General features: G+C 37.6%; 1 protein-coding gene across 51 annotated transcripts in view; it reads left to right on the top strand.

Moving 5' to 3' along the window:
• The window catches only part of NRCAM (neuronal cell adhesion molecule), a 314,922-nt gene that overhangs the window by 261,454 nt on the left and 41,307 nt on the right, over positions 1 to 12,161 (top strand). For 37 of the 51 annotated variants that reach the window (XM_063813833.1, XM_054687122.2, XM_009453879.5 and 34 more), the window contains 7 exons: positions 3,407 to 3,550; positions 5,632 to 5,743; positions 7,068 to 7,234; positions 7,325 to 7,472; positions 9,644 to 9,768; positions 10,214 to 10,243; positions 11,747 to 11,848. In XM_063813833.1, the coding sequence (XP_063669903.1) occupies positions 3,407 to 3,550; positions 5,632 to 5,743; positions 7,068 to 7,234; positions 7,325 to 7,472; positions 9,644 to 9,768; positions 10,214 to 10,243; positions 11,747 to 11,848 (828 nt within the window). The remainder of the gene's footprint in view (positions 1 to 3,406; positions 3,551 to 5,631; positions 5,744 to 7,067; positions 7,235 to 7,324; positions 7,473 to 9,643; positions 9,769 to 10,213; positions 10,244 to 11,746; positions 11,849 to 12,161) is intronic. The other 14 variants (XM_024357607.3, XM_009453893.5, XM_054687111.2 and 11 more) reach the window with 1 other exon arrangement.

Genomic DNA, 12,161 nt, shown 5'->3' with positions numbered 1-12,161 from the left:
ACATTATTGTGCAACAGATCTTCAGAACTAGAGCCCTTTAGCCATTAAATATTGCGTGGTGGTGTAACTTTTAAAAACTCAATACATTTAAGGAATTTGAGGAACTCTTATGTAGTCTGCCACCCATCCAGAGAGATTCGGCCCAGAGCTCTGCCTGGGATTCATCACAGTCTAAAATACACAGCCACTCTATTCCACTGCCTGGAACATCCACAGAGATGCGGTCAGGGTGGGCACATGGTGGGCACCGAGAGTGCCCTGAAGAGTCCCAGCACTGAGAGCCCAAGTGCTGGGTCCAGAAGTGCTAAGAATCTTTTTCTTTTTTTTTTTTTACCGACCTTAAAAATTTAGTTTGTTTCTCTACTTTATTCTTGTATTATTTTTTATTTCCATAGATTTTTGGGGAACAGGTGGCATTTGGTTACATGAATAAGTTCTGAGATTTTGGTGCACCGGCCACCCGAGCAGTGTACACACTGTACCCAATATATAGTCTTTTATGCCTCGCTGCCCCCCATACTTTCCTTTGAGACCCCAAAGTTCAATATATCATTCTTATGCCTTTGTGTCCTCATAGCTTAGCTCCCACTTATGAGTGAGAACATATAATGTTTGGTTTTCCATTCCTGAGTTACTTCACTTAGAATAATGATCTCCAATTCCATCTAGGTTGCTGTGAATGCCATTATTTCATTTCTTTGTATGGCTGAGTAGTATTTCATAGTGTGTGTGTGTGTGTGTGTGTGTGTGTGTGTGTGTGTATATATTTCTTTATCCACTCATTGATTGATGGCATTTGGGCTGGTTCCATATTTTTGCAATTGCGAATTGTGCTGCTATCAACATGTGTGTGCAAGTATCTTTTTTGTATAATGACCAGAAGTGCTAAGAATCACTGACAGAGAACAAGTCTCCAGAAATGCTGCTTTGTGTTCCAGCACCCCTTGTTGAGGCAGTAGGTGAGCATCACTGAGATTGTGTGAGTCAGAAAGGCCCCAGTCATATAAGACTTGGGATCTGGGACACATGGGCTGCCCTAAGTTACACTGCGTTTTCAGGGTCCATGGCTGCCCTAAGGTACACTGTGTTTTCAGGGTCCATGGCTGCCCTAAGGTACACTGTGTTTTCAGGATCCATGGCTGCCTGCCACAGCTACAGTTCACTTTCTAGGCCAGTGTGTCATATCCATCCTCTGCTGTCTTTTATCAACGAATCTATATACCCTGTTGAAGGAATTATGACTTGTATTTGTCTTTGGTTTGGAAGAACATGTTCCTTAAGGCAATTTTGAAATTATTAGAGTCATAAATAGGAGATGTAAGCTAAGAAGTCAATTCAAAGTATCTCGACACCCCCACATAACTAGTTGAACAACCTGGAGTATCTAAGATGATTTCATAAACGAGTTACTGATGGTAATCAGAGTGTTGAACAACTGCTTTTTTGTTACATTTTTCCTTGGGAATGAAGACGTTAATCAGTCCATGAGGAGTAACTTGTAAGTTAGAGTTTTAATAATCCTTGGATGCTAAAAACTTATTCTGAACTTAAATGTATGGCGAATTTTTAAAATATTCTAGTCTAAAACATCTAAAAGACTTTTAGGCTATAAATGTGATACAGTATGTGGTAGACAGAATAATCCCTCCTTCTACCCCACCCTGCCACGATGTCTACATCCCAATCCCTAGAAACTATCAATATGTCACCTTACATGGCAAAAGGGAATTTGCACATGTGATTAAGGTTAAGGGCCTTGAGATGGGGAGGTTATCCTGGACTATCTAATTTGGGCCCAATTTAATTACATGAGCCCCCAAAAGCAGAGTGCCTTTTCCGGCTTTGGTTGGAAAGAAAGGTGACTATGGAAGAATAATCAGAGAGATGCAACATCGACAGCTTTGAAAATGGAGGAAGAGGACCATGGGCCAAGGAATGTGGGCAGCCTCCAGAGGCTGGAAAAGGCAAGGACATGGATTCTCCCCTAGAACCTTCAGAAAGCAACACAGCCCTGCTCATGTATTGGTTTTAGAGCAGTATGACCCATGTCAGACTTCTAACCTACAGAACTGTATGATAGTAAATTTGTGTTGTTCTAAGCCACTACATTTGTGGTAAGTTGTTACAGCAACTGTGGAAAACTATTACAGAATGAGGGAGCAAAATACTTCGAGTTTGGGTCATAAAACAAGGATGTACTATGGTTTAGTTGATTTTTATTACAGTGGGTTAATAAACCACAGATGAAACAAATTTTTTTTTATTTTAAAAGTGATAAAAGAGTCTAAATACAGTGATGAGTGTGTCTTAGATGCACATCCTTTTCCTTTCACCAAGGAAAAAGAAATGGTGCTTGGAAAGAACAGAAAGTCTTCTTAAATGCTTCAAGTTGCAGGAGCAGTTTAAGAGAAAAGGTGCTGTTATTTAGTTTTGATTTTGATCATCGTGCTGAGACAGAGACCTAAATCCCTCTTAGTGTACTTCTAAAGCAATATAAGCTCAAAGCCTAAAGTGTATCATTCACAGAAAGGAATTCATCTCCAATCTCACAGAAGTTCCAAACTGCTGGGCATGCCCGGGACTAAATCCTCACATACTATGTTACCCAGCCAGTTCTATTCCACTTCAGTAAGGATCAAGCCTGTTCCTAATGTTTTAATACTTGAGAGATTTAGCTGAAAACATTGTCTTCAAGAAGAATTTACACAATTTATTTATACTTCAGCTTCAAGAATATCCACAGCAGAAAATTAAATATTTTCACATTTGGTTATTAGCCCCGTAGTGTTTATGTATTTGTTGATTTATTTATGTCAAGAAGAGGCTCCTAAAAGGAACAGGTTTGAACAAGCTGGAGTATTTCTATATTTTTTACCAGCTTTTGCTATTTCCTCTTGATCGTTAACTTTTTTTCTCCTAAATAACCACAATCTCTTGAACACGGCAATGTTTTCCTGAATTTGTAATGCAATTTTCACCTAAACTTGTAAGAGTTTTTTTTCTGCATCTCTCAAAATAATACTTGGTGTTCAACATGGCACATGTATACATATGTAACAAACCTGCACATTGTGCATATGTACCCTAAAACTTAAAGTATAATAAAAAAAAGATACAAGGGGCAAGTGAATGGAAAGGTCTTTAAAAAAATAAAAATAAAAATAAATAGTACTTAGTGTTACAGAATCAATCGACTTAAGACTAAATGAATATTGAGCACGTACCCTTGCTAATATATAACTCAATTCTGAGAAGGAAAATGTTCTGGTTTCTGCCTAAATTCTAGTCTTATTCTTACTGCATGTACTTAGATCAGTCTTTATTTATGTCCTACTGACTTTACAAGCTTAATATACATCTTTTAAGCAAATAGGAATAAATACTTTCTATTTTTACATCCAAACAGTTGCCCCTGATGACCCCAGCAGAAAAATAGATGGCGATACCATTATTTTTTCAAATGTTCAAGAAAGATCAAGTGCAGTATATCAGTGCAATGCCTCTAATGAATATGGATATTTACTGGCAAACGCATTTGTAAATGTGCTGGGTAAGCTCTCATTTTATTAAAGACATGGCAAATTAAATTAATGACTGCTGTTATTTTCTGTTCAATCAGCAAAAATATATTGATCATCTATGTGCAATGCACAGTACTTGGAGCTATAAGGGATGGATAAGATATAAACCTTGCCCCAAAGAATATTGCAGTCTTAATGTTCTTCCATAACACAGTTTTTACAATGGCAAATTCTTCATTGTAGAACTAGTCAAATAAGCTGTTCTACTTACAGATGGTTAGACTAAGTGTCAAACCCTCAAAAGGAAAATAGCATTTGTCTGCTATTAGCAACTGAATATTATTGCTCTTCATTGTAAGACACTGACAAGTTGAATAACAATGATTCTGATTTTTAAAAACTAATGCATGAATCATAATGCTTCGCCTTTATCCAAGTCACAGATGTACATTTATTTTATTTGTAAAAACATATTTTAAAAAGTGTGATATACTGAAACATATTCTCAAATAATTGGCTTATGTGAACATTGTATTTCTTATATTGGACAAAACTACCAAAATACCACATTTGTTAAAAATTTTTGTGAGAATTGTTTTCATGGTGCCAGGGAATTATACTTCAACCCTTTAAAATTAGTATGCTTCCTTTTCAAACAAAATTACCATCAGTAAGCCAACCAATACTTGGTATTTTCCTTTCATGCTTGAAATGAAGGTCACTAATCCTATGAAGAGCTAAGCAGTTAAGATATTGGTGGATGTTGAGAAAGCACTTTTGGCTGCTGATTCCTTTTTCATCTCTACTTTTATGAGTTCAGCATTTTTAGATTTTACATTTAAGGGAGATCATGCCAAGTTTCTCTTTCTGTATCTGGCCTGTTTCACTTAACACAACGTCCTCCAGGTTCATCCATGTGGTCATGACATCAACGACATGAAGGAAATGATAGAATTTCCTTCTTTTTTAAGGCTGGATAGTATTCCATTGTGTGTATATGCCACAGTTTCTTTATTCCATTCATTCATTGGTGGGCACTTAGGTTGATTCCATATCTTGGCTATTGTGAATAATACTGCAATGAACAAGGGAGTTCAAATATCTCGACATACTGATTTCATTTCCTTTGGATATGTACCCATTAATGGCATTGTTGGATCATATGGTAGTTGTAGTTTTAATGTTTTGAGTATAAACAGTATAAACAATCTTTATAGTATTTTCCATAATGTCTTTACTAACTTATATTCCCTCCCACAATGTTTAAGTGTCCCCTTTTCTCTACATTCTTGCCAACACTTAGATCTCCTCTTTTTGATAATAGCCATTCTAATAAGTGTGATATAATATCTCATTGTGGTTTTAATTTACATTTATCTGGCGATTGGTGATAATTGGGCATTTTCCCATATACCTGTTGGCCGTTTGTATATCTTCTTTTGAGAACTGTCTAGTCCAATGCCTTGCCCATTTTTAACCAGGTTATTCATTTTCTTACTATTGAATTATTTGAGTTCTTTATATATTTTGGTATTAACCCCTTACCAGATATATGGTTTGCAAATGTTTTCTCCCCTTCCATAGGTTGTCTCTTCACTCTGTTGACTATCTCTTTGGCTGTGCAAGCTTTTTAGTCTGGTGTAATCCCATTTGTCTATTTTTGTTTTTGTTGCTGTGGTTCCATTTATTCAGCCATCACACTCATCACTCTGCTTTTTTCTGCCAGCTTATGTGTTCCCCACCGTTCCTACCCACTAGGGTTATGATGAGTGAGTCATTCAACAAAAATATACTTGGCTGTTATTTTTGTGCCAGACACTGTGCTGGGGATAAAACAAAAGTCTCATTCCCTGACTGCAGTGGACTCACAGTAAATCAACAATCAAAATGATGTCTGAGCAAGAAGTAGGGCAGGAGGTAGAGGGAGGAAAAATGTATTTTTCTGCCTTGGGTGACTGGCAGCATTATGCCTGATAGAGAACATAAGGAGAGAGATAGATTGCTTGTGCTTTACCATAAACTTTAATGACCTTAAAACAAAATACAATAAATAAACGATAGTCCTAAAATGTATTCTAATATTTACTTTACCTTTTAAAAATATTTGTAGCTGAGCCACCACGAATCCTCACACCTGCAAACACACTCTACCAGGTCATTGCAAACAGGCCTGCTTTACTAGACTGTGCCTTCTTTGGGTCTCCTCTCCCAACCATCGAGTGGTAAGTAGCAGCTCTGTGTGTTTTTCAATACTTAAAATGTTTGCTAAAGGCTTCATATTCTAAATATGTTGGGTTTTATTCAAAAAACAAACAGGGAAAGGCACCACACAATCCATTACACTGTTAATATATTTTTTTTTCTTGTGAGACAGAGTCTCACTTCATTACCCAGGCTGGAGTGCAGTGGCACAATCACAGCTCGCTGCAGCCTCTGCCTCCTGGGTTCAAGCGTATCTCCTGCCTCAGCCTCTAGAGTATCTGGGCCTACAGCCGTCTGCCACCACACCTGGCTAATTTTTTGTATTTTTAATAGAGAGTGGGTTTCACCATGTTGGCCAGGCTAATCTCAAACTCGTAACCTCAGGTTATCCGCCCGCCTCAGCCTCCCAAAGTGCTGGGATTATAGGTATGAGCCACTGTTAATTATTAAATTCATTCATTATTTCACAAATATTTATTAACTACTGGCTCTGTGTTAAATACTTTCATGTGTATAATCTATTTAGCAGCACACTCTATCAAGCACAGATCTACATGTAAATGATTTTTTTTTAAATTTAAGGCTGCTGTATTTCACAATGCCATGGACATCCCCTGGGATTTTGTGAGTAGTGGCTGGAGGGACTAGTTAGGGGATATTCCTTGATAATAAAATATCCTGTGCTATAGTGGGGGATTCTATAAGCTCCAAAGCAGAATTTGTTCTTACCATTGTTTCTCTTGAGTACTTGTTGCACCAGGTCTTCCTGACTTGGATCCAGCCAAGCTCTCCCATGTTCTTTTACTCCCCACTTCAGACCATCCCCTTTCATATGCCACCCGAGGTTTAAGTCCTCTACCTCCTCCTAGTTTGTTTACTTTAGCTGAAAGAGACAAGGCTAGGATGGATAAGCAATGGCTCAGAAGGAATGAATGAAAGAAAACTGGAACATTCTTTACTGATCATCTGTCAGGTCCTAGATGCTGTGCTAAGTTCCAACTACTGAGGTCAGAATATATGCAGGGTTAAGATTAAAGGAAAATTTCCCTTGGCCCCTACCTTAACCCCAGAGAAGAAAAATGGATGCTTATGCAGATGATTTTCCTAGTGAAGGTAACAGATTCACACTTAGTTTGTTTCATCCGTTTCACTTCTCCTCTCTGACATACATGCCTTTTTTTCTTCCCTGATTATTTTCCTATTGATACTTTCAAAAGTACAATCCTTCTAGCCTTGCAACTTTCACATTCATCATGGTCATGTTGACCTTGAACATGGCATTTTATGTCTGACTTCAAAATATAGTGTGTTTTTATTCTCATTGTGATAATTTCTGTAATGAAGGTTTAAAGGAGCTAAAGGAAGTGCTCTTCATGAAGATATTTATGTTTTACATGAAAATGGAACTTTGGAAATTCCTGTGGCCCAAAAGGACAGTACAGGAACTTATACGTGTGTTGCAAGGAATAAATTAGGGATGGCAAAGAATGAAGTTCACTTAGAAATCAAAGGTAAGGCAGAGGTAATGTGTTTAATTTTTAAATGACTTTGAACAAATTCTCCAGCTTTGCCAAATGGATAACGATGACTTTACATTTCAGATCCTACATGGATCGTTAAACAGCCCGAATATGCAGTTGTGCAAAGAGGGAGCATGGTGTCCTTTGAATGCAAAGTGAAACATGATCACACCTTATCCCTCACTGTCCTGTGGCTGAAGGACAACAGGGAACTGCCCAGTGATGAAAGGTATTTGAAGACGATTTCTTTACTTTCTCTTCATTCTTTCTTTAAGCTATTCTTGAACTAAAGGTCTACTATGTAGTCAATTATGGTGATGTTTTTAGTTTCTGAAGTCTGCTGTCTCCAAAATAGAGAGATAAGCATTTTCTCCCTACTGTAAAATATATGCACCCAAGAAGGTATCAGGTGATTGAAATAGGACCCTGAGAATGTTTGTCTATCTTTGCGTGCTGGTCTCTTGTGTAATTCAGGATGGGAAAAAACCCTCAGGCCTGGACAGCATCCATTGTTTTATACCTTGAACAGCGAAGTCTCAACAGATGTTTTCATTACCTTTCTACAAATAAGCAGAAATATGACCTCTTTAATCACCAAAGACTGCTCAAATCCTTGTCAGTATTTTAAGACACTCGTTTTTATTTGGATAGGGAGTTTTTCTTTTGATTTTACCTAAAGCCAGTGAAAGGGGAAGGAAAAACAAAAACAGGTAGAGCATTTAAAAGAGCCCAAGCATGCTGCAGATTTCATTAATAATGGAAGAAAGGTCATGGCATTTTCCAGATGAGACCCTCAATTTGACGTAGTAGTACAGAGTAGATAGGTGTTAGTTTTAGCAAAGTGGCTATAGGCCTCACTCTCTATTAGAAGGAATGCTGTATTCTGGTCGAAATCATTTGTGTAGTTCACCTACAGCTGACCTAAAATTGTGGTGCCTAAATATTGCCCTGTTGCTTGTTAATGACCCCGGAAGAACTCTGTGGCCTTCTCTTTTATGTGCCTAGAGTCTCCATCTAATTTTATGCTTGAACTAGTCAATTTTATTTGTTGAGTTGATAAAGATGAAAAGGTGTGGTGGTCTCACACCTGTGGTCCCAGCTACCTGGGAGGCTGAGGTGGGAGAATTACCTGGGCCCAGAAGGTTGAGACTCCAGGGAGCCATGACTGTACCACTGCACTCCAGCCTGGGTGACAGAGTGAGACCCTGTCTTTAAGATTAAAAGGAAACATAAAGAAATGACCATCAGGTTAAGTTGGCTGAAGCTTTTACTTGGAAATTAACTGAGAAGACAGTTTATGACTTAGGCAGTTTCATTAAAATAATCCATGAATTCTCTGTACATTAATTTTTTGATCTATTGAGCAATTTTTCATGCCCACAAGTTCCCTCTAGAAAAGTCTTAGAGAGATTGTTCATCTAAATCTTCCTGTTTCTAGTGATAGAGCAAATTATTATTCTTTGCATTTAATTTCTCCTATGAGAGTTTATACATGTAAGAAAATGACATGATTTTCTGCAGTAAATAATAAAATATTTAAAATATATACTTTGATAGAAATTGAACTGAATGAGTGGTTTTCCAATGTTTCTTGGCAGCAAAAGCCTTAGTAAAGCCCTTTAGTAAGGCTAATGCTGTAACTATTCTTCGCCTCCTTCCCCTGGGAACTTAAGGAAGCTCCTTCCTCTCCCTCTAGAGCAGTGGTCCCCAACCTTTTTGGCACCAGGGACTGGTTTCATGGAAGACAGTTTTTCCACGGACAGGGTGGGGGCACAATGGTTTCAGGATGATTCAAGCACATTACATTTACTGTGCACTTTATTTCTATTATTATTGTGTTGTAATATGTATATACATATATATATTATTACATGTAATATATACAGTGACAGATCATCAGGCATTAGATTGTCATAAGGAGAGCACAGTCTAGATCTAGATCTCTCACTTGCACAGTTCACAATAGGGTTCACCTTCCTGTGAGAATCTAATGCTGCCACTAATCTGACAGGAGGCGGAGCTCAGCTTCACTCGCCCCATTCTCCTGGGGCCTAAAGAAACTCCTACCACACCCTCTAGAGCAGCGGTCCCCTCTGCAGCCCAGTTCCTAACAGGACAGTACCCAGTTCTTGGCCCAGGGTTTGGGGACCCGTGCTCTAGAGGCCTGGTTGAAAAATACTGTGCCAGAGGACATATCCCTTGTAACCCAATATTCTAATTGATTCTCATTGTTTTTCAACTTTAATCATTCTTAAAGTGATATGTATTTTGCTCTAACTTTTGAAAATGTTTACCATCTTTCTCCTTTATCAAATTTACAGTTTTTTTCCTGCCAGTGAAGCAATTATAGGGTACGGCTGCATGTCCATTTCAGCTGCTCTGAATGCATTCTATCCACAGGTTCACTGTTGACAAGGATCATCTAGTGGTAGCTGATGTCAGTGACGATGACAGCGGGACCTACACGTGTGTGGCCAACACCACTCTGGACAGCGTCTCTGCCAGCGCTGTGCTTAGCGTTGTTGGTAAGAACGAAAACAAAAATAGCACAACTGGCTTCCCTGCATTTGGTTGAAAAGAAAAAATAAGATAAAAATTATAAATATCAAATATTTGCTTGTTAATATGCATGGGTGAGTTCATACCCATGTTTTTCTTCTTTGAAAGATGCCTTGGAGGCAATAATTTCAGTATAAATAGACTGTGTAGCAGCACTGGGTGAAATGGTGGATATGCACATTAGTAACCTTTTTTGTAATAAAATAAGGAGAAATGATCTACTTGTATCTAAAATTGAAGGTTTTTTTTCCTAAATTGTTACTGCATGTTTATCAATGCTGTGTCTCACAGCTAAGCATAGGGCTTAATTTTATAATCTTGAATAATGTACAATCTTTGTCATCTTGTGCTATCTTGTATCTTTCCATTACTAATTTTGATTAAAATCCTTTATATTAATGTCCTTTCTAGCTCCTACTCCAACTCCAGCTCCCGTTTACGGTAAACTAATATGAGTCTTCTTTCTCTGTTTTCTGTCAAACAATTTCACATTTGCAGAAAGTATTCATAACTTTCTTTTCTATGTCACATAATTGTGTTTCTTAAGGAAAAGGTCTCTGTCAGTTATGTTGTGTCACCCATTTACTGACAATGAATCATTTCTTCATCATAACCACAGATTTTTCACCAAGTTTGTTGCCAGTTCTTTCTAAATAGTTCATGTGCTATTATAAAATCACTTCGTTTGATAAAAGTCCCTCTTTGATGCAATTTCCTTTTAAAGTAGCATAGTGCTTTTTCAAAAGCCATCATCCACATTTTACAGAATGAAAAAGCTATTTCTAATATCATTCTACAAATTAGGCTTTCATCTCAATTTATTAAAAGTTGTTTGGGAAAAATCTTGTTTTGGGATTCCATTTTCAAGAAATGTATATGGGGAAAAATAGTTGTTTAGAACAACATTTAACTTTTATATCAGAGAAAACCGACTCACCATGTGTTAACAAAAGACAAATCACTCAAGAAAGACCAAAAGGAGGGGCACATTTATGTTGTGTGGCTTTTTAGAATCTGGAAAATAAGTCAGAAATCATTTCCAGAAATCTTTTTATTTAGAGAACCTTCATCTTTATTCAGTACATCAATACAAAAATCAATTTTTGGCATCTCAGCTGATTTTGCACAATATTATTAATATTGTATCTAATTATCCAATATAAAACCTGTGCTTTGTAGACATTTACTGCCTTATGACTGATAAGAAAAAAAAGCACATATATTTGTATGGTCTCTGGTCCCCTAAGAGCCAGAGATACTCCTAGGAGCAAGGTCAGATAAAGGCCTGGGGGGAACAGTAACTCTCTGGATCTCAGAAGCACCATTAGAAGAGGCAGACATGCTTCTAGGACACCTTCATCCCAACATGTGTCTGTCTATACACTGTTGTCCTCTGGGAGTAAACACACTTATGCATGCTGAGGGCTACCTCCATAGCATCTATTTCAGCATTCTTTCGCAAATATAAATATTCTTTCAGAGCCCCAAAATCTGTTATTCAGCATTTTTTTAGAAAGAACATTTGAATTTTCTTTAAACAGCACCTTTTATTTGCCTGTATTTCTTTTTTCAGCAGTTGCTTTCTCTATTTCCCATGTATTAGAAATTAAGCTTATTATTTTTCATGTTTGTGCCCATTCATGTTTATGAGAAGAAACGCTGAGAGTGCTGATGAACCACATGTGTCTGCTTCACTGGGTTTGGTTACAAATGCTTTCATTTCCTTTGAAAAACAAGTGAGCAGAACTCATTGATGGGTTATCTTGTGTGTGTTCGTGTGTTCCCAGCAGCCTCAGCTGTGCACATTTCCTTTCAGTTGCATGCTCATTGACTATCAAGTGTGCTGTGTCTTTAAGATGTCCCCTCTGTGAATAGTATCACGAGTAAAGGAGAGCCTCTTAAAGATGGATGCGTGACCATGATGTGTGTATGTTTGGTCTACAGATGTCCCAAATCCTCCCTTTGACTTAGAACTGACAGATCAACTTGACAAAAGTGTTCAGCTGTCATGGACCCCAGGCGATGACAACAATAGCCCCATTACAAGTATGTGGTATTATTTGCTCTATTACCGATCAACTAAATGGCCATGTTTGAAGCACTTTGTAACAGTCAACTGAATTTCCTCACAAAGGTATTTACTGGGATTCTCTGCTTCATTACTGATAGAATAAAAATATTTATTTATGTCCTTCCTCTCTTCAGAGCTGAAACTATTCCTGGTTACACCTTCTAGAATAGGACACCCCTTAATTGCTGAAGATGTTGACTAATCAAATACACTGTCATTTGTGTTTAAGATCCATAAAAATCACTTTAAATATCTACCATGTAGGAAGATACACCTTAAGTTAGTTGT

This window comes from Pan troglodytes, chromosome 6 (assembly GCF_028858775.2).
Source record: "Pan troglodytes isolate AG18354 chromosome 6, NHGRI_mPanTro3-v2.0_pri, whole genome shotgun sequence".
NCBI classification, from domain to species: Eukaryota; Metazoa; Chordata; class Mammalia; order Primates; family Hominidae; genus Pan; species Pan troglodytes.
This window is presented reverse-complemented; position numbering and strand designations above follow the sequence as displayed.